We start from the raw sequence: 21,592 nt of genomic DNA, 5'->3' as shown, positions 1-21,592 counted from the left end.
AGATATAGGGGGCAATAGCAGGAATGACATGGTATTGTGGAAAATCTTGCTTCCATTATGTATTACATTACTATATCAATGTGCCCTTCCAGTTGTCTCTTCACGACCATACAGTGTAAAACAACTAGCTTTCATTCAAACATACATAATGACCAACATCATTCAAACTTGGTATGTCCAACACTGGAGTCCTACAGTGCAGTGTAAACCAACTCACTTTTATTCAAAGTAAACATTCATAAATAATGACCAACATCATTAAAACTCAGTATATATTCAGAAAGTATAACATACATTGTGTATAATTAAGATATAGACTAAGCACTTGATTTCCTTAAATCTTTACAGAACTTTAAGTTTGAATTGTCACCCATTGGGTTCATCATTGAAAAGGGTAGCAAAAAATATAAAAGTAAAGTCCCAAATATGAATATTTTCTGAACGAGAGGAGCACAAAGTGATCAAGACTGCAATCTGATAAATTGTATTCACTTTTCATAGCATCACTATGGCTTTCCATTCTTCCCGTTACTGGAATCCACCAGAACTGGAACAGTGAATTATTTAAACCACCATACTCAAATGTTGAATGGATAACCGTGAGGCATCTCACCAGACACTGGCAACACAATCTTAACACTAGTAGATAACATAATATATATATATATGTAATAGACACCCACAAAAGACTATGACCACATACTGGTGGGGAAAAAAAGATTATATAAAGTGCTAACAAATGCTATAAGACAATCTAATAAACATGGCAGTCGATAATGTGTTATTATATCACTAATACACTAAATGGGGAAATGTTTTCATTTATAACAAATTAATTTGGGCCAACATCACAATACTTTATCAAGAGCCCTGGCTGGTTGATAAATTAAACTGTTCTTTGTGGTTTGGAAGACAAGCTGGGGTCGTTTAGAATTGGGCATTTGAATTGCTCCACAATTCACTTAACAGTTAACATTTTCTGGAACTATTTAAGACAGTACAAATAAAAACTTGACAGCCTTGACAAATTATTTAATGGTAATATAAAGTAGCTGCAGTACAATTTTACAATAAAATGGAGATTACATGATTTTACGTGAAGAAAAACAAAATTCAACTCTCACAAAGTCATACTCGTATCATCACCAATGAGTGAGGATTAATATCCCCCCCCCCCATCCAACATCCAAACCCCCCCATGCAGTCCAATGGTTGCAGTGCTCTTTAAGAACGCCCGTCCTGCAGGTACTGTACATCGTCTTAATGCAGTTGCCTTATACAGTACCTCAATCAAGAGGTTGCGGGTCAGCTATGGGCATGGTGTGCAGAACTTCATCCAGGAGCTGCAGAGCTCGGTGTAAATGGATCTCGATCCAGCATGGGGTCTCTTTGATGCTTTGCCGTGGATAGTCCGGTCCCCAGCCCTTCACGAAGCTCATCCGCAGGATACACAGCCTACGCAGGTCGTCCACACCGATACCTGCAGCTGCAGACAAACCTAGAACAAAATGACGGTATTAGTTTAGCACTGCAGGGCCAACTCTCAAGTTAACAGTGGTGAAGATTGTCACAATAACAGGCCCATTATTAGTACAGTTGAGACATTCATAGACATTTAGTAATCACTACTTTGGTCAAATCTTAAAAAGAAAAGATCAAAATTGAGATCTACAAGTTCACAATGTGTCACATCGCAACACATTGTATGCTTGTAGATCGGGTATCTTTGCCATTATTATCATGACAAAATATATGGCATAAGTTGTTCATGTGAATGGTGCAAAAGTGCTATCACTTAGCCCAGTGTTGTCTGACTCATTCTGGGGTGAGGGCTACATTGGTCAAAAGGTCACTTGAAGTGGGCCAGAACTAGCCTAGATCCAGCCCACTCTCTGAGTGGACTGCATCTCTTGGTCTGGTGTTGTGCTGTGAACCTATAATTTCTTCGGTACAAAAATGTATTATCCAATGAGAATCGGTGGTGGGGGTGGGTCTAACGAACAACCAATCAGCGCCGAGTCCCGTTTTCAGCATCATCACGCAGCGCAACACACAGAGGAAGGAGGGGAAAACAACACCAATGGCTATTGGTTGAGGTAAATTCTAATCCCCTCCCCCTTGAAATCGCTCAGACAGGAGACAATGTCAGACTGAAGCTTCAACAAAGCTACAGTCTGATAATCAGGCTAGGCCAGAACCAGTTGCGGACCCGCGCTCACACGCATTCACTCATACAGCATTATTTTTCAGTCTGTTTTCTCAGTCACTGCTATAACTATATTAGCTTATATATTAGTCCAACATTGATGGATTTTAATTACATTTTGTTTAACCATTCTAAATTATGCTTAACATACCATATGTACACACAGCAGAGGTTTAAAACACAACTTTTTGTAATCTAAAGACACTTAAAACAAGTTTCTGGTCATCCTGTAAATATGTAAATTAAAGTCTCCACCTGGGGAAAAAAACAAAAAAAACACTAAACCTTAATCAGTTGATTGTGAATGGTATAACAAGTACTGTCATTTAGCCATCCTTTGATGGATTTGCATGAATTTTGGAATGAATATTCCTAATAAGAGGCCCCAAGCCAAGGTTTTTGAAAACAAGCAGAATCATTAGACATTATGTAATACGCCACACCGACATGCATCTATCATAAAATAATCCATGTGATAACGAGCAAAGGATTGTGGATGTGATAAAGAGGATTGATACGGTATACGTGATGAATTTTGCGTCAATCAGTCTTGAGGTGTAATAATATTTATTGTGACTATAGCGCTCCCATCTGGAAAACCAGGGTTAAGGGCCGTTTACCCTGGCACCCCAGGGTAAATAATAGGGCATAACAGGGCGAATAATAGGGCTTAAGTGGTTCTGGGACACTCACTGATGGCTGGGGCGATGCCTCCCACAGAGCCTGGCCCTGGAATGTTCCCAGCCACTGCTGCTGCCTGGGCTGCAGCTGCTGCCTGGGCTGTTGCTGCCTGCTGCTGCATCTGCCTGTGGCATTGACGCAAGTCAAATACCTAGAACACAGGAAGAAAGCTCAGGACTGATGACAAGACAAAAGACGGAACAAGAACTGATGACGGTACTGTCGCTACCCATGGTTACACATGGTAGTTACGCTGGCTTAAGCAGTTAGTAGTACAGCACCGACTACTAGAGAGAGGGTCTTACAGGTCCACAAGCAGGGCTTCCCAGTACTTTACTATAGGCCAGGAGGATTTCTGGATGCCCAGATGTTGCATTGTTTTTATTCTGGATAATCCATTGAGACCTGGAACGCATCCATGTCACGTTAGCGTTTAACCACATTAACCATTAACCCATTTTGGGTGGGAACCCCTTTTGGTGTTTTAAACATTATGTTATAATTTAGCTATTGAAAAATAGCAGATCTACAAGCTCATAGCGCGCCACCGAGTGGCGCGCTATGAACTTGTAGGTCTGCTATTTTTGAAAAATCGTTAAAATGTGCCTCAAATCTTTCCGAAAATTGTCATGATTTAGAAAACCTTTTTTTTAAAATGTCGACGTCAGGCCTGAATGGGTTAAAGGAGGAGTTTATCAATCTTCACCTTAATGTAAGCGCTGGGATAGATCTTGTGCACTGCATCACCAGTGGCACGTCCAGCTTCTTACCTTAATGTAAGCGCTGGGATAGATCTTGTGCACTGCATCACCAGTGGCACGTCCAGCTTCTTACCTTAATGTAAGCGCTGGGATAGATCTTGTGCACTGCATCACCAGTGGCACGTCCAGCTTCTTACCTTAATGTAAGCGCTGGGATAGATCTTGTGCACTGCATCACCAGTGGCACGTCCAGCTTCTCACCTTAATGTAAGCGCTGGGATAGATCTTGTGCACTGCATCACCAGGGGCACGTCCAGCTTCTCACCTTAATGTAAGCGCTGGGATAGATCTTGTGCACTGCATCACCAGGGGCACGTCCAGCTTCTCACCTTAATGTAAGCGCTGGGATAGATCTTGTGCACTGCATCACCAGGGGCACGTCCAGCTTCTCACCTTAATGTAAGCGCTGGGATAGATCTTGTGCACTGCATCACCAGGGGCACGTCCAGCTTCTCACCTTAATGTAAGCGCTGGGATAGATCTTGTGCACTGCATCACCAGGGGCACGTCCAGCTTCTTACCTTAATGTAAGCGCTGGGATAGATCTTGTGCACTGCATCACCAGGGGCACGTCCAGCTTCTCACCTTAATGTAAGCGCTGGGATAGATCTTGTGCACTGCATCACCAGGGGCACGTCCAGCTTCTCACCTTAATGTAAGCGCTGGGATAGATCTTGTGCACTGCATCACCAGGGGCACGTCCAGCTTCTCACCTTAATGTAAGCGCTGGGATAGATCTTGTGCACTGCATCACCAGGGGCACGTCCAGCTTCTCACCTTAATGTAAGCGCTGGGATAGATCTTGTGAACTGCATCACCAGGGGCACGTCCAGCTTCTCACCTTAATGTAAGCGCTGGGATAGATCTTGTGCACTGCATCACCAGGGGCACGTCCAGCTTCTCACCTTAATGTAAGCGCTGGGATAGATCTTGTGCACTGCGTCACCAGGGGCACGTCCAGCTTCTCACCTTAATGTAAGCGCTGGGATAGATCTTGTGCACTGCGTCACCAGGGGCACGTCCAGCTTCTTACCTTAATGTAAGCGCTGGGATAGATCTTGTGCACTGCATCACCAGGGGCACGTCCGGCTTCTCGATCCAAGTAGTAACTCTGCACAAACACTGCATGATCACTCAGGCAGCGAACCCAGACATCTCCCTCTCCTTTACACTCCAGCTGCACACCTTTACCAATGTGGAGCCTGGGAAGACAGATATGGCAGTGAATGAAACAAAACACATGGCAATGAGATATAGTATATTGTTCTTTAACCCATTCAGGCCTGACGTCGACATTTTTAAAAAAAAGTTTTCTAAATCATGACAATTTTTGGAAAGAAAAAGGCACATTTTAACGATTTTTCAAAAATAGCAGACCTACAAGTTCATAGCGCGCCACTCGGTGGCGCGCTATGAGCTTGTAGATCTGCTATTTTTCAATAGCTAAATTATAACAATGTTTAAAACACCAAAAGGGGTTCCCGCCCCAAAATGGGTTAATGGTTAATGTGGTTAAACGCTAACGTGACATGGATGCGTTCCAGGTCTCAATGGATTAAGGAGACAAATGCACATATATCAGACCCTTCTAACAGAATGAGGCCGGGTACCTGGCTCTCTCAATATTCTCTGTCCTGTGGACATTGCTCAGCTGGCCCAAGCAGAATCGATCCCCTCCTGAAGGGTCCACATAGCCATCCACTGTCACTACTGGGCAGGTGGCGGGTACCTTGAATGTCTCTCCTACTTGGACATCCATCTCAAAGTAAGCAATTGAGCACCAGTAATCAGGAGCTACAGCAAAGAAACAAACCCCTTTAGAATCAATAACCTTGACAAAGCAGCAAAATTCTAGTTTGTAAAGAGAATATTTGTGTATTATGTGCCATCTAGAGCTCAGTCGGTAGCGTTCATACCTGGGTGATTCGATATAGGAGGCTGAAATGCAAGCTCATTGGCAACTGGCCCTGAAAAAATACAAAAGCACATTCATGAACCACTTAAACTTATGCAGTATACTTAGTTGACCGAGTCCCTCAGAGCCTCAGAGGTTTATACTAGGCCTCCTCCTGTTTTCATTCTAAACTAAATATCTTTGGCGAGAATAGCCGCACGGGTGGTTGCATAATTGCATTGCAGCGTGTTGTAATGCATTGTGAACTGCTATGGCCAGCCATATTTGTATTTTATATCTTCTCTGTTCTTTGCGATGCCGTCTCCCATGTTACTGGCATGTGTGTTAGAAATGGTGAGATTAGACAACATTTAGTTTGTCATATCTGCAGTGGAAAACAAAGCTACTTGAGGTGAGTCGAAATGGGCCGGTTCTATGCAATGGAAAAGCACCATAAAGTTTGTTTTGCGGAATTAAATCATGACAAAGTAAACTTTAAAAAGCCACATGACAAAAAGGCTGATATACAGTTGTTAAGGCTCACAAAAACAAATCCATTGTGTGACGACTATACAGTTGGAAATGTCAGATAAGGAGTAAGGACACTCACAGTAATGTCCTGTGTGAACCAGGGGTTGGTGGTGCTGAAGATGCCCATTCTGGTGCTGCGGCACATTAGGGGTGAAACTACTGTTTCTGCTCCAGTTGGGGTTGGAATCTGAAATAGAATTATAGACTAGTTAAAAGATTCTACACTTTCAAGCTTTAAAATAATAACTTAAATACTGTCCCTGAAGAAACAGTGTGCTTGAGTAGCTCTCTACTTGATGATGTATTGTATTGAGCCACGTGGCATCACAGCTCCCCTCCCTTTGTCTTCCTATTGGTTGACCGTTGAACCACATGACATCACAGCCCCGGGAATAATTACAATAACAATAGTGTCGAGTCCACAATAATAATTTGTTCTCAGATTGAAGAGACCACATGTTGTAGAATCCCTCCTCATAGGCCTAATCAGGTTGTATCTTACTTGAGGGCCCAGCGGTGATGCTGGAAAAAGCCAAGTTAGAGGCTGCGCTGCTGCCTTCAGGTGGGGGAAGCAAAGTCGGGGTGCCGAAGCTGTCCTGGGGACCTGGCCTTGATGGGGGATGCTGGATGGTCTGCAGGTGACTCTCAGCGCTGGAGTGAGATTGCTGGTTGTCAAAGTCATATTCATCCTTAACCATGAGGGGCCCTAGCAGGACAAAAAGTGTAGTATATGTGACTATTCCATAGAATGACCATGGTGAATAATGCCTAACCAGGTTCTTCCTTACCTGAGCCTGAAAGGGTCAGTCCTGATAGGTCTGTGTGAATAAGAAAAATATATTATGTATTTGTGTAACTCTTGGTTGCATCTGTGCTTTTTTTAACCTGTAAATACCATAGTTTAAATAATCAGAGCCCTATGTGACAATACAAAAACGAGGATTTCCTACTCACCAATTCCTGGTGAAACAACTCTCTCGTAGTGGTATGGGTTGACGCAAACATTGTCACATTTCAGGTCAAAGGCATACTGGCAGTATTTCACTTGCTTTAACTCGTTCTTGTGTAGATCAGGCCATCGCCAAAGTCGAGCATAGACAACGTGGGGAAAGCCTTTGCGCCCAGCAATCTGACAGACAGACCGCAATATCTCAAAATTAGCTCAAAAGCTTTTCTTTACAATGATGTAATATGTAAAATATTTATTGTTTATTTAACTCAGAGTTAAATTCAAATTACACGTAATATACCACTAAAGCTATACCTGTAGTCGTCCGTCCAGGGTGCGCTGAATGGTCACACACTTGCTAGGATGAGCTCCATTGGTAGTGATGGCTGTAATCAGGGAATCCAACTCATCTTTTTTCTCCTTCAGTTTCTTGACGAGGCTTTCAATGGCTCGCTTGGCAAAGCTTTCACTCTCTCCTCCCTGTCTGTGGCACATCAGGCTGTGCACAATGCTCAAGCAGGCATCATTACTTGTGGGAGTGTTTGTGATCGACATAATAGCTCCTTAAAAGTTACAATCCTAGAGAGGACCTTCACTTATGTCCTGGCCCTTTTCCAGGTCAGATATGTTGAGATGAAACTAGTGTAGGAATGATATTACCATAGGCTTCGCAATCTGAAACAGAAGAAAAGCAGTTACCTATGACAGTGGTTCTCAAGGTGGCTTCCGGGGACCCCCATGGGTCCATGAGGGGGTTTCAGGGGGTCCTCAGCTAAATTAGCTAATATATAGTAGTATAAAAATCAGTTTACCACAGTAACCCTATATACACAGGCTATTTAAAAAATGTCTGATCTACATGTGAGCTTGGAAAAATAATAAATACTATAAAAAAAAAGAAACGTGTATGCGAGTCCCTGGTACACACTATTTTCAGATGGAGTCCGCAGCTACAAATACAATTTGTAGGTCAAAGGCAAACTGACAACCACAGACCATGACCATCAGGTCTGTTGATGGTCCATTATTTAAAAAACAAATAAAATAAAAAACTATGTAGGCCTACAACAGCAGTCAAAAATGTCGCTGTATGGTGATTTAAACACAAGATAAAATGTGATTACATTCAATTCAAAACTCATGGTAAATCCTCAAATAAACACAATTAAACCCTGTGAAATAGTAATGCATGCATATTGATTGGCCAGTGGCTGATGGATTATAAATTTTATCAGTCACATTTACTATTTTATTTTAAATGACCAAACAAATCTTTTGTGGTTGATGAAGAGAGAGAAGACAACCTCAGCAATTGGCTGTCAACACTAAAATGTTACGTTTTTGTAGTCGTTATTTTTCTCATTTGGTCAAAATTATGTGAAAACTAGCTTATTTGTGCGACATCTCAAATAAATAGACACTTTTTGGGCAATCGATTCAAAAGCACATCGATGCAAAGGAGGGTTATAATCGTTCACAGCTGTGGATTGTGTGATGCACGTACGTTTATGATACAACATCGATATGCACGTAGCTAGCTCTAGCCTCTAACTAAAGGCAAATTACATGTATACACACATATGTTTTTGCTGTTCATGTAGCCTACGTAACTACGTACGTTACACAATCTCATTTAGCTCGCATTTATGTAAAATGAAATGTCTTAATCACGTCAGTTTGAGACTTACACAAACGCCTCCAGAGTAATGTTTACAGTCAGTAGCAGAATATTTGTTGTTGTATTTATCACAGGTGTATGAATTAAAAAATAAATAAAAAATGCTATCGCTCGATAGCTTTAGCTAGCTAGCATAATAAGCTAACAACAAGAAGACATGCAGCAACTTCTCCAGCCTACAGATAGATAGTCTTCCTCGTTAGGCTACGTGCCAGATGTCTTGATAATTAAATAAAATACAAAACACATTTTAATGTTTTGCTCGAATAGGTTATTCTGCAAAAAGACAATAACTACGCAGATTATAGTTGGCCAAGAAAATAAACAAAACACCCTAGCCACTGCGTTAAATCTGAAGGGTGGTTATTATACTTCGTCGTACTATAACAGTGTGTCGCGCGCCGAAAACTGCAGATCTCCAAGCTCACGATGCGTCACGTCCTCCACGCAATGTGAGCTTGTAGCTCTTTTCGGCGCGCGACACTGTCCTACGACGGAGTATAAATTGAGCACAACTGCGCAGGTGCGCGTGAAATTTAATTCCATCCACCCATGGCTCTCTCTGACTAGTTTTTTGCGGTCTGTGACTGTTAAAGAATGAGATGTTTTATTTGGTCATTAACAAATGCTTGCCACCAAATAGTCTAATAATAGTCATTATGTTCAGCCACTGCCCCTGTACCGTATTGTATTGTACCCATGCTGTCAGATTTGGAAAATATTGGAGTCATCGCTGACGCTGATCACAAACAACATCTTCAGGTATTAAACAGTTAAATGGCCACCATCCATGCTTGTCAAAAGTGACAAATGAGTTTCTTTGTTCGCCTGTTTATGCCAGCTATTCATTCTGACATGAAAGATAAAACAGACCATCATATACATCATATACTAGTTCACTAGTTGGCATTCTGTATCTAAAGTGGATAATGTGCTTCAAATATGTAGGCTAAGTAAGGTAAGGTAATTTTATTTATAAAGCGCCTTTCAAAAACAATTGTTACAAGGTGCTGTACAATCAAATAATAGAATAAAACAAGAACAAAACATTCAGAAATAAAGCAGCAAAGAACTGGAACTGGGAACTGGAAAAATGTAGGCAGGGCATATAAATGAACAAAACTAAATAATAAACTAAAACACTATAGCAAACCAAAATGTTTACGATACAAATTAGTTTTTAGCAGCTTTTTGAAGTTATCGACTGACTCTGATTTTTTTTTAAGTAAGGTAGTAAGTCATGTGTAGGTGCTACAAATGCAAAAGCTTGATCACCTTTAGTTCTCAGCTTGGTAGCAGGGACAGTGAGAAGACCTTTGTCAGAAGACCTTAAAGTTGTCTCACTGATTTACCCTACCCTGGGGTGCACCAATTCAGTTAAATAAATTGGGCCCAGCCCATGAAGAGATTTATAATTCATTAATACAAAAAAATTCTGGAGTCAATTGGTAGCCAGTGTAAGGCAGCAAGCAAGGGTGTAATATCTGTTTGTTAAAAGTCTAGCAGCTGCATTCTTCACAAGCTGGAGGTGTGTATAGAAGAGTGACTCTCAGGGTAGTACACACAAACAATGAGTTACAATAGTCCAAACGGGATGAAATAAAGGCATTGATACGTTTTTCCAGGTCTTGTGGTGTTAAGTATAAAGTATAAAGTCTGCCAACACAAGCACACACTGAAAGGAGCTGAACCTCAGGCCTTTTGAGTAGGCTACTCTTTGAGGTCTCTCTCCCTTTGGGATGAGATATGACAGCTTCACATACCAAAATTGAAACAACTTCTGGAAGGTCAACAACACCTAGTAGGAAGGTGTACGATTTGTGTATGAGAGATTTGCCTATATCTTTGTTCTTCATATGAAAGACAATAAGACATACATTTCTAATGCATTTTTAAGGTTTGTGTGTGTGTGCCAGCAAATATTGTGAACATAGTAGCCTTCATTACTTTATATGAGTGAACTGAAGTAAGGGAAGGTTTAACTAATGCATACTATGTCTAATTATTTTATGTGACAGAATGCAGTCCATTTCTGAGCTGGATTTGTCCTTGAGCATGGCCCTCGTTTTGACATTTTACAACACAGTAAGTTTACTCTCTTTGAGTTCAATTAAATCCTGAGGATTGTCAGAGTTGTATATTTATGATCTGTTACTTATTTGTGCACAACAATTTTGTCTATCGATCACTGTATTTATTTTATACTGTAGCGCCTCACTATTACAATTTGGCAAAATGATTACCATATTTAATCAGTTATTGATGCTTGTCTCATTTTATTCCTATATAATTCTTAACATGCCAGTAATGTCAGTAGACTTTCTAAACGCCACAACATGAACATTGTAGTGGCCTCTGACACTGATTTGTTCACAAACTTTGGAACTGGCTTTCCATGTTTTCACACCTATTTGATATTGACTGGCCATATATATTTTTGTGTGTCAGCTTGTGCCACACAAAAAATAATTTACTTACAAATGTAAAACCTGCATGGGAGTCATTCAGCAAACCAATTAGGTGTAGTTGACTAATATCAGTCTCATGGCAATCTGGGAACCCCTCCGGGGCCCGGGGGCACCTCCTTTTTTGTGTAGAAACAGGAACTCGGTTTGGCTGGCTCCACCCCTTTCTTAGTCCACTTCCTCCCGAGTGCTTTTGTGTTTATTCCTACTAACAACAACACTACATGTTTAGGGCAGGGGTGCTGTCTGATTTCTGCAGAAATCTGTCTTGAGAGAGTCTCATAGTAATCAGTGTCAGCTTAGACACCGACCCCCCTCCAATATGAGCCAACTATAATTTACAGTTACAATTCACAACTATCATGGCTTTTGTGCTAGATGGTGCAATTTGGGATTTGTTTGTTCAGTGGTTCTCAACCTTTTCAGGCCGTGGCCCCCCAAAATAATCACATTTATTTTGAACTGATGAGCAGTAGCACTTGGAATGTGGAGTTGAGGCATTCAATTTACGGTACTATGACTCGGTTCCACAGATACATATCGTGATCTTGGCCTCGACAGTAGTTGTTCAGGGATTGCAGTATATCATTTCCATTCATTCTCCAAACTCATTTTCCAGTGAATGTTCTTGGGGCAGGTCAATTATTTAACAGGATTTCTACATTGTATCTTTTTTATAATCATTGCAATTCAATCACATGAATCTTCATAATAGCCAACCAGCTGGTGAAAGTGGGCGAACATTCAGTCACAACACTTCACATTTGAGCTTGTGGATTGGCTATTTTGTTCTGTACAATGAAGTATTTAGGGTTTATATGGTTAACATGATTTTCTGCATTGCACCACTCTGTCCCATGCCCTGTGATTTCTAATGGGGGCCCTGGATATAACTGTATTTAATAATGTTTATTAATTAGTACTAATTCATTATTTATTTTAATTATTTAGTTATTTGTCGCTTATCTATTGATCTATTTATTGATGTATCTTATCCACAAAGAGGACCTTGATGAAATATTCAATAGCTCCTCCATGTAGAAGAAATAGTTCTGTGAGACATCACCTGACTTGTCAGTGGCTGTGGCATTATGGTGCAAAATGCAAATGCATAATTTTGATGGAAGTAAAACGCTTTCCTCCTCCTATTTTCTATGTTGTATTGTCTCCCCCTAGTGGTTTTAATCCATCCTGTAGCAATAGCATTATTTATCAATCTGTGACAGTCACCCAAGGGAATGAAATGTGTTGATTGTCATGATTGAAGACCAGGACCTTCTGACTTCTTGGCTAACTACTGTAGGTTGCTCAGTGAGGACCGACAGCGATGCCACCTGCGTGCATGGCATGCATGAATTCAATTCAACATGGGGGAGTGAAAAAGGACACTAAATTAATGGATACAGCATAGTTTTCACAGTAATGTTGAAGACAATAAATGTCAAGTAAGTTGTCAACTCACCGTATTTCTTCATGGGCAGCATTAATCAGCAAATCTTATTTAGTGTGAGAATCAATTTGTAAGCCTAATCTTGGATGTATGTTGTGAAATTGCTAAAAATCTGATTTCGGTCCTTGAAGATAGGTTTGGGAGCAAAGTGGTGGACACTTACAGTCAGACTTACAGATGGATGGACACACAGACAAGATGGCCTGATAGAGGGACGGATAGCCACATAGACAAACAGTCTATTATTAGAAAATATTAATATTCTAGACAGGGTGAAGTGTACAATCTTTTGAAGAAGATTCAAGCAGAAAAAAAGAATAACAGCAGCGTAGCCCCAGACAGTCTATAAATCTTGCTACCACAGGCCAATATTATCACCTTTAATGCACCGGCTGGAAGATGACCCCTACTGCTTTTGATGACCCTTTCCTGTAACACCACCATATTAGGCCAACATTTCAGAGATCTCAAAATCCAGTGGTCAGATTCCCATTCCCATTTGCTGAGTGCATTCATGACTTGGTAATCCTATGGCTCTATGCCAAATCAAAATCTTGCTTTAATCCAGCCTTTTCCCCCATGCGGCAGACATACAGATAGGGCTGACCCAAAAAAATCTATCGATTAATCGACGATCGATCGATATGCACGGGAATCGATCTTGAAATAAAAAATCGAATAGTCATTAAAAAAAAAAAGCGGCCGCTTTTGGTCCGCGAGCCGGCCCCATTTGGTCCGCGAGCCATACTGCATGCTGGCGCCTCGCAGACCTCGCAACGCCTCCTCCCCTCTCCCCCCTCCCCCCTCACTCAAGTACGCCCCGCACCAATCCGATAGACAAGTTAATTTGCTGGGAAACCATGGGCGATAGTCTTTCTAGAGGTCGATTCTGTGGGCAGCCCCTCCCTTCTGTTTTCTCAAGAGTGAGCTTTTTTTATATATAGCCGGTATACATAAAATGTTGCCATGGCGCTTCTAATTCATTTTAATTATCAACACATCTGTCATTCCATTGGTGTGAGAACGAAGTGTGTTATTGAAGAATTACTTACTACATCACCTACAAGTGAAGAGCAAGGCATGCCGGTGGTAGGCTGTATCTTCTCCCCAAACACCTCTACTCTCCCATGTAGTTAGTTCTCTCTTCCTTGCAACCATGGTTAAGGTTCTAATGGATCTGAAGTCTTCTTCAGTGATGGTGGAAAGACACTCTCTCCCTAATTATGAGATCATTCTTTGAACTCGGCGGCACAGTGGCACAGTTGGTAGTGCTGTCGCCTCACAGCTAGAAGGTCTTGGGTTCGATTCCCGCTCGGGACGCTGTGGGTGCTGGCGGCGTGTTTCCTCCTCCACGTCATCAGTGCCCATACCCGAGGCGGGGTTGGCGAAAGGGCCCTTCTGTGTGTGTGGAGTTTGCATGTTCTCCCCGTGTCCCCTAGGGTAGGTACCCCCACAAAAAACATGCAGTAATCCTGGTGTTCCTTCCACGTGCTACGTCCAACCAGGGAAACTCCCCCCTGTCAAGGAGCAACTTGGACACTCAGGCATGAAGGAAGCATGAGTTCAAGTCCGTTGCTCTACCCATGTTGGCGGAGGGTGTGTAGAGCCCAGGATCACATTAGATAATTGACACAGGGGTGAAAAATGGGTTACAAAAATCGTGGGATAAAAATTATAAAAATAAAAAAAAGAAAAACTCATAATTTATTATTACTCATGTACTTCACTCATCATTGAACAATCTGCCATATCAGTCTCTGCTTTTGCTCAAATTTGTCTATAGGATGGAAGTGGTGTATTCCCCTGTGATTTTCATAAACAATTCATTCCTTGCTATGCTACTTGGAATAGTGGCCATTGAAATGTATATATGCCTCTGCTTCACATATTTTGAGATTCTCGAGATAGTGAGAGCTGAATATAAATGTGACATAATGTGGGGTTTTATTAATACGAGGTAAAATTGTTGAACTAATCCAGGGATTAAATATGTAGTGTGTATATATATAAGAAAAACATATTTTATAAATTTTCTATACTTTATTTAAAGTCTAATACTACATAACAGTATACTTGGAATGGGTAGATTATAATGTATTCACAGCACTGTAATGATGATAGTCAAGCCATATTATTTGTGTGTAAAGACAAAGAAAAGGGAAATAACAGCCTTTATTTAATTTATGACCATAATCCATTTATTAATCCGAAGAAGCATTTAATTAATCACTCTCAATTTGTCTCTTTTTGTCTGTTTTTATGTGTAGCTATTTTCAAAGTAGATACTGAAATGCAAGAACCAAGAAATATGACAAATACCGGTACTTACACAAAAAAGAAAATTTACATAAACTCTATAGAACTTGAATTTATAGGACAAAATATTATGGTGGAGCAAATATTGCCAAACCAATACAATACAATACAATAATGCCCCCGGTTAATTTAACTCTTTCGTGTATGGGTCAATTTTGAATATCTGTGTTTTGTGTCACCATTTCTGCCCTTAGTTTCCCATCAATCTACATTGTTCATCTAAACTAAAGCACAATTCTTTGACTGTTGTGTTTACAGACAGAAATGCAATAGGTCTCTCTAATTCTAAAGGTCCAATGCCAAAACATTAATATTGCATATACTTTGATCAGCTGGCAGTGTTAGTTGTCATATTAGCTCATTTGTAAAGAGCTGGAAATCTACCTGCATAATAGTGTTTTCGTCTGTTCTGATCTGTCTCCATTTCATTTACTGTTCTGTTCATGACCATTTATGGAGAACTACGTTCTTAATGTATCTTCTTTAATATTCTGTAATATTTGTACTCACAACTCATCCCAAATATGAATCACGCTCCTGCCAAGTCATGTTCCAAGAATGATATGAACAATACTGCACACAACCTACCACTGTGAATCAGTATTAAAAGAAAACGGTAGGAATTCCTCAGCAAGTGACCTAACTGGAGACAAGGATAACGCAAATAAGCATTTATAACTTAACTTTGCATCTAGTGGCTTTCAATATTCTAAATTGTTACACTGACTGACACAGATCGTCTGTCTATAGTTCTCAAAACCTTGCACACTTGAAACATGTGTTTATCTCTTTTTAAACATTTCAGTCAATGAATACCTCTCCTCCTACATATACAATAATATAATGAACACCTCCTCCTACATATACAATAATATAATGAACACCTCTTCTCCTACAGATACAACATAATGAACACCTCCTCCTACATATACAATAATATAATGAACACCTCTTCTCCTACATATACAATAATATAATGAACACCTCCTCCTACATATACAATAATATAATGAACACCTCTTCTCCTACAGATACAACATAATGAACACCTCTCCTCCTACATATACAATAATATAATGAACACCTCTCCTCCTACATATACAATAATATAATGAACACCTCTCCTCCTACATATACAATAATATAATGAACACCTCTCCTCCTACAGATACAACATAATGAACACCTCTCCTCCTACATATACAATAATATAATGAACACCTCTCCTCCTACATATACAATAATATAATGAACACCTCTTCTCCTACAGATACAACATAATGAACACCTCTCCTCCTACATATACAATAATATAATGAACACCTCTTCTCCTACAGATACAATAATATAATGAACACCTCTCCTCCTACATATACAATAATATAATGAACACCTCTCCTCCTACATATACAATAATATAATGAACACCTCTCCTACATATACAATAATATAATGAAGACCTCTCCTCCTACATATACAATAATATAATGAACACCTCTCCTACATATACAATAATATAATGAACACCTCTTCTCCTACAGATACAACATAATGAACACCTTCTCCTACAGATACAACATAATGAACACCTCTCCTCCTACATATACAATAATATAATGAACACCTTCTCCTACAGATACAACATAATGAACACCTCTCCTCCTACAGATACAATAATATAATGAACACCTCCTACAGATACAACATAATGAACACCTTCTCCTACAGATACAACATAATGAACACCTCTTCTCCTACATATATAACATACCTTCTCCTAGTCAGTTTGATAGTACATAATGCAGTTTAAGCAGAGTGATTATTCTCAGATCAAGGTGTGCTGGATATAACGGTCAGGTTTTGTGGATTACTGTTTTATTAAAGTCTGCCAAGCTGCAGATATAACATGGATAACCTCAGACTTTAAGTATAAGGCACACAATGTTAATAATGGCCAACAATGGCCAACAATTACCAGAACAATTTTATTGCACAATATGCATAATTGTGTTGTAAAAAAAAAAGAAACGTAACAGTTTAGACTCTGCAAATATCTGTGAATGACCTCCAATTAAATGAGTATCTTGCGGAGTCAGGAGGTTCCACAACGTTGCTGTTATCTACTTCCTACTGTTGACAGCAGACGTTAGGTGATGATGTGACATGATTATTTTTTCCATTTGTTCTGTTGCTATGGCCTTGATAAGGGTCTGGAGTGTGCCTATGTTAGAAAAAGGAAGTGGGAGGGATCCAATGGCAGCAAGTAACCTAACGGCTGGTTTGCGTTGGAGACCAGGAATCTGACACCACCCTCTCTCGACTGTTGCCCACTTGGAGTGGCGTCTCATCCTGAGTGATGGTCTACAAGACTCCAGGCTCCCGACACCTTGTTATCACCATGGCATGGCCGGGTACAGAGCGTGGCTCGCCTGGCATGTGACGATAGGAAGATGAGGGTGGGCTTGTGAGGAGAGCATGAATTGGTGGGAGCATTGTGATTATCCCTTATTTACTGTATACGGAAATAGATCCTCATCCTGTACATCTGTTATTTTCGGCACGCGACTTATAAATGAATCAAGACACTTTTGATACAAATATACCCCAATGGGTGTGGTGAATTGTGTTTTCTGGAAACTTTACTTTCCTTTCTCAGGGAAACTCCCATTTTTAGGTTTAGCTCACAAGAGGTCTGACTCATAGGAGGGGAAGCTATTAATGCATAGAGTAAAGATGGCACCTGTAGAATTGGATGATTTAGACAACAAGATTAAACTGTTTCCTTGTATTATAATCTTGTCCCGAAGGAATACCTACAGTGAAAGACATTTTCTAACTGCATGCAAATATAACTTTTTTCATTTATTTCTTCTTCTTCCTGTATTTTTTTATTTTTTTTATCATTTGCCTTCTACATGGACAGTAGATAACAACATTTTTTGATTTTGTTCTCATTTTCTATTTCTTTTGCAAAACAGACATAATTGCAAGATATTTCAAGTGGAATATTATATTAATCTGCAGTTGACAGACCTTACCTCACCCCTATTTACATTGGACATTGCATAAGGATGTAGCAGCTAGCCTATACAGTACAGTACATTCTCCAATGTTTACAAGTCCAATCAGTCCTGTAATCCCTAACTATCTGGTTTGTATTTCAAGATTTAATATACTGTAAATATAACATTTAAGCGATTCTCATCCTACTACTATGAGCAATTAATATAATTAAGAAATCATTCATCACATTTACACTATAAAGTTCATTTGTCTAAAAATTACATTTTGTTCATTCTTAAGTTATACTGAATCATTGCTTTATAATGTAGCATCTTAAGCAGCCGTTACCAAAATGCAATGGAAATGGTAAATGGTGCATTTATACATAGATTGTGCGTTACATTCACCCATTCACACACACATTCACACACCGACGGCAGTGGAAACCATGCAAGGCACCAACCTGCACATCGGGAGCAATTAGGGGTTCAGTGTCTTGCTCAAGGACACTTTGACACTAACTCGGGTTCGAACTGGCAACCTTGCGGTTACCGTCCGGCCACTCTAACCCTGATCCACCGGCAAAAGTATATGGAGATATACTTTTTATACAACCACAAATTCACAGCACAATGCACTTTCATATCTCATTTCCTGTACAATAGAATCATGACCCACATTTTTATTGATGGCTTTACCTTAAATACTCCTGCTTGATTGATAGATAGATACAGTAGATAGATTGTTTGATTTAGAATAGACTATGCAAATGATTAAGCACAGGATTATGGTGTTGATTGGTATGTTATTAGTATTATAATTGTCTTCTCAGGTGGAGTTGTTTGAAATACCAGCAATTCTCAATTCGGCAATCAGTCCACAGTCTCTGCAGTATCAGTTTTATGACTATCGACAGCCACATTCTGCTACCACCATACCCTCGTACTTATGGTTGAAAGTGACCACTCCATTGTCACGATAAAGGAGTGAGATGGGCTCCAGTTTAGTGGGGACACAGCAGGCACGCGAAGCTCTCTTGGGACTTCTAACGCTCAGCAAAGTCTGGACTATGGCATGTTTGGTAGGTGAGACCTCTGAAGTCATAGGAGGGTTGCACACACCATTGCACTCATAAGCGTCATAACCCATAGGCTGGATGATCCATGAATCCCAGCCAATATCTTTAAAATCCACCCAGAGTGGGGTCCTCTTGCATGGCTCACTCTTAACATTGCGACGGATGCGGGGAGGTGTGTCAAAGATAAGGTTGGATTGCATTTGTGTGAGAGACTGTTTGTCCATCTCCTGTTGGTTCTGCTCTAGATTCTCAGGAAGGTCATTCTCATGTCCAATCATCTGGTCGAGTTCTCGCTCATCCTCGTCATGGTCTCTACTCTGATCATCCGAGAATACAATCATCACTGCATTGTGTTTCCCCTCCAAGAGTCTGTAAATATCAACGTGAACCAACTGTCGTTCTGTAATCTGTAATGGGATCCCATCCTCTTCTGACCCACAGTTAGCAATGTGAACCTCCAATCTGTATGCTGTACAGCCTGATCTTTGCCAGAGTTTGATCACATGAGTCAGGTCAAATGAGATCCAGCTGTTATCTCTGACACGGATGTGCTTTGTCACCAGTTCCTCCAAGTCCTTCATCTCCACCACCTCTTCCTTATCCGTTCTTCTCCTTCTTGCTGTCCCCACCTCATTTGTCCAGAGAATACCCTCATGTATTTTGTAGATAGTAACCTTGCAGTCAAGGCCAGCATATGGTCTTTGGGTCTTCTTGAGTGTAGTGTAAAGGCGGAGCTCAGCTATTGCTATGTGTTCGTGGTGGGGGATGGAGATGTTGAATAGCAAGGTGTGTATCCTCACCCCCCTGACTGTCATACTGTAGGGGGAGGAATCTGAAATTAAAATATCAATAAGGGTGTCTCAGTTGGATTTTTATATTCGTTTGGGGAAAGGATGAGCCCAATATTTTCATCAATTTTGGAGGTACACATTTGCAATTATCAGTACAAAGAATGATCAAACTACAATGTCTTTACAATTGATTAAAGTGCAGTTTTGTAAAACTTGCAACTTATATGCAGTAGAAATACAATGCAATAAAGACATTGCCCATTTCCAATTCAATTTCTTTCTCCATAAAATGTCAGTGAACTGTTCCCTTGAAATATCAGTCACAATTACAAGTTATTGACAGCTTATTTCTGATGTCACATATCATTTCCATCAATGACAAACTTCCTGTACGAATCAAATTATACATTCAGACAAAAAAAATGGGTTTGTACCTTCATTCTTGAAACTGCGTACAATGTTGGCAGAGGGCACGACAGTGCGGTCATGGGCAAAACGGTTGTAAAGTTCCAGCATGTACTCCGGTGGTTCCTTGCGGTCAGAGTGGCTCCCAGGTTGGGGCCCCTGTTCTGTGGGATTTAGTGTGGACAGAAACTGTCTCAAGAGGTCCTGTGTATCCAAGTCATCATTCTGTCCCAACAAAGTGTTGTCAAGAGCACCATCACTGACAGAAGATGCCCTGTGATGGCTCTCAGTAGACATCATGGGACTGCTCTGATTCTGATCAGTCGACAACAGAAGTAGGACACTCAGAGTGCAGATATGCCCAAGTCTGGAGAAAACTGAAGCAGTCATGGTTAAGCCCAAGGACGGGATCCAAAGATTGAGTATCAAGTATGGAGATACAGTTGGATCCTCAGAAGAGGACACATGCAAATCGTTCCACCCTATCCAGGGTAGATTCTTTCCTTGAGGGACAACAGGTTGGCATTGGGGGCAGAGAGAAAACAGCTTTGTCCTTGTTGATCTGGTGATTGGGTGCAGAGGGCAGGGCTGTGTTGTCCAATGTGCTGTGCTGACATGTTGGGAGATCTCACTTAGGCCCTGCTCGGCCCACCTCTCTCTCTTTTCCAGAGACTTACAGTGCGCTATGGATACCCACAACTTCTCCTCATCTTCTGTCTTCTTGATAAGCTCCTTTGATGGATTTCTGTGACATGCCACAAGTGAAAATAACTACTCTTCATTTCTAAATTCCCTACTGAATACAAAGAATTTAGCCAGGACAATTTGCTAATTCTCTTTTACACATAACTAAGGGGCCAAGAAATAAGAAAAACAATCATCTTGATTTGATTACTTGAAAATGCATTGTAATACATTGTAATATTACATGTCTATGTACTCCGCACATTTATAGTGGTCATTGTCAATATGTTGACTCATAACATGGGACCTCCACAAGAGGTCAGAGTAGTCTTAATATCTAGTACAGCTTGTCTTGAAATGGAGAGTACATATATTTTGTTTACATAGCGAACCAAGTACAGCCCTCCCATAGCCCTCCCATATCACCAGCTAGTGAGTTTAGCAGTGTCGGGGATTATAGGGGAGATCAGGAAGTATAACAACTGTGTGTGTGTGTGTGTGTGTGTGTGTGTGTGTGTGTGTGTGTGTGTGTGTGTGTGTGTGTGTGTGTGTGTGTGTGTGTGTGTGTGTGTGTGTGTGTGTGTGTGTGTGTGTGTGTGTGTGTGTGTGTGTGTGTGTGTGTGTGTGTGCGCGTGTGCGTGTGCCAGTCATGAAAGATAAAACAAGAATTAGAAACTATGGATTTAATTTATTTCCATTC

At 40.6% G+C, this 21,592-nt stretch overlaps 2 protein-coding genes across 4 annotated transcripts; both read right to left on the bottom strand.

The window, feature by feature from the left end:
• Positions 1–197: 197 nt before the first annotated feature.
• On the bottom strand, positions 198–9,994 carry LOC306939923 (mothers against decapentaplegic homolog 4-like). Of its 3 annotated transcripts, none has more exons than XM_079524742.1 (11): positions 9,976–9,994; positions 7,338–7,697; positions 7,028–7,202; positions 6,862–6,891; positions 6,576–6,779; positions 6,153–6,260; positions 5,565–5,615; positions 5,259–5,442; positions 4,682–4,850; positions 2,900–3,038; positions 198–1,498 (listed from the first exon to the last, which is right to left on the bottom strand). In XM_079524742.1, the coding sequence occupies exons 2-11, from the start codon at positions 7,575–7,577 to the stop codon at positions 1,287–1,289; spliced, it is 1,512 nt and encodes a 503-aa protein (XP_079380868.1). In that variant the 5' UTR covers positions 7,578–7,697; positions 9,976–9,994; the 3' UTR covers positions 198–1,286. The 3 variants fall into 3 exon arrangements, with proteins under 3 accessions (XP_079380868.1, XP_079380867.1, XP_079380866.1); XM_079524741.1 differs by lacking the exon at positions 9,976–9,994 and adding an exon at positions 9,083–9,136; XM_079524740.1 differs by lacking the exon at positions 9,976–9,994 and adding an exon at positions 8,711–9,063.
• Positions 9,995–18,840: 8,846 nt separating this feature from the next.
• LOC306939409 (bone morphogenetic protein 10-like) lies at positions 18,841–20,505 on the bottom strand (the record flags this gene model as incomplete). Its single annotated transcript, XM_079523998.1, has 2 exons — positions 18,841–19,844; positions 20,238–20,505. The coding sequence occupies 2 exons, from the start codon at positions 20,503–20,505 to the stop codon at positions 18,841–18,843; spliced, it is 1,272 nt and encodes a 423-aa protein (XP_079380124.1).
• Between the last annotated feature and the right edge of the window lie 1,087 nt (positions 20,506–21,592).

Source organism: Electrona antarctica (genome assembly GCF_951216825.1).
Source record: "Electrona antarctica genome assembly, chromosome: 16".
In the NCBI taxonomy this organism is placed as follows: domain Eukaryota; kingdom Metazoa; phylum Chordata; class Actinopteri; order Myctophiformes; family Myctophidae; genus Electrona; species Electrona antarctica.
This window is presented reverse-complemented; position numbering and strand designations above follow the sequence as displayed.

Excerpts from the sequence above, each read along its gene's own strand:
- LOC306939923 (XM_079524742.1), bottom strand. The coding sequence starts at position 7,577 with ATGTCGATCACAAACACTCCCACAAGTAATGATGCCTGCTTGAGCATT. Across the intron at positions 6,780-6,861 it reads ACTGACCCTTTCAGGCTCAG|GGCCCCTCATGGTTAAGGAT; the intron begins GTAAGGAAGAAC and ends TTGTCCTGCTAG. Across the intron at positions 4,851-5,258 it reads GAGAATATTGAGAGAGCCAG|GCTCCACATTGGTAAAGGTG; the intron begins GTACCCGGCCTC and ends CTGTCTTCCCAG.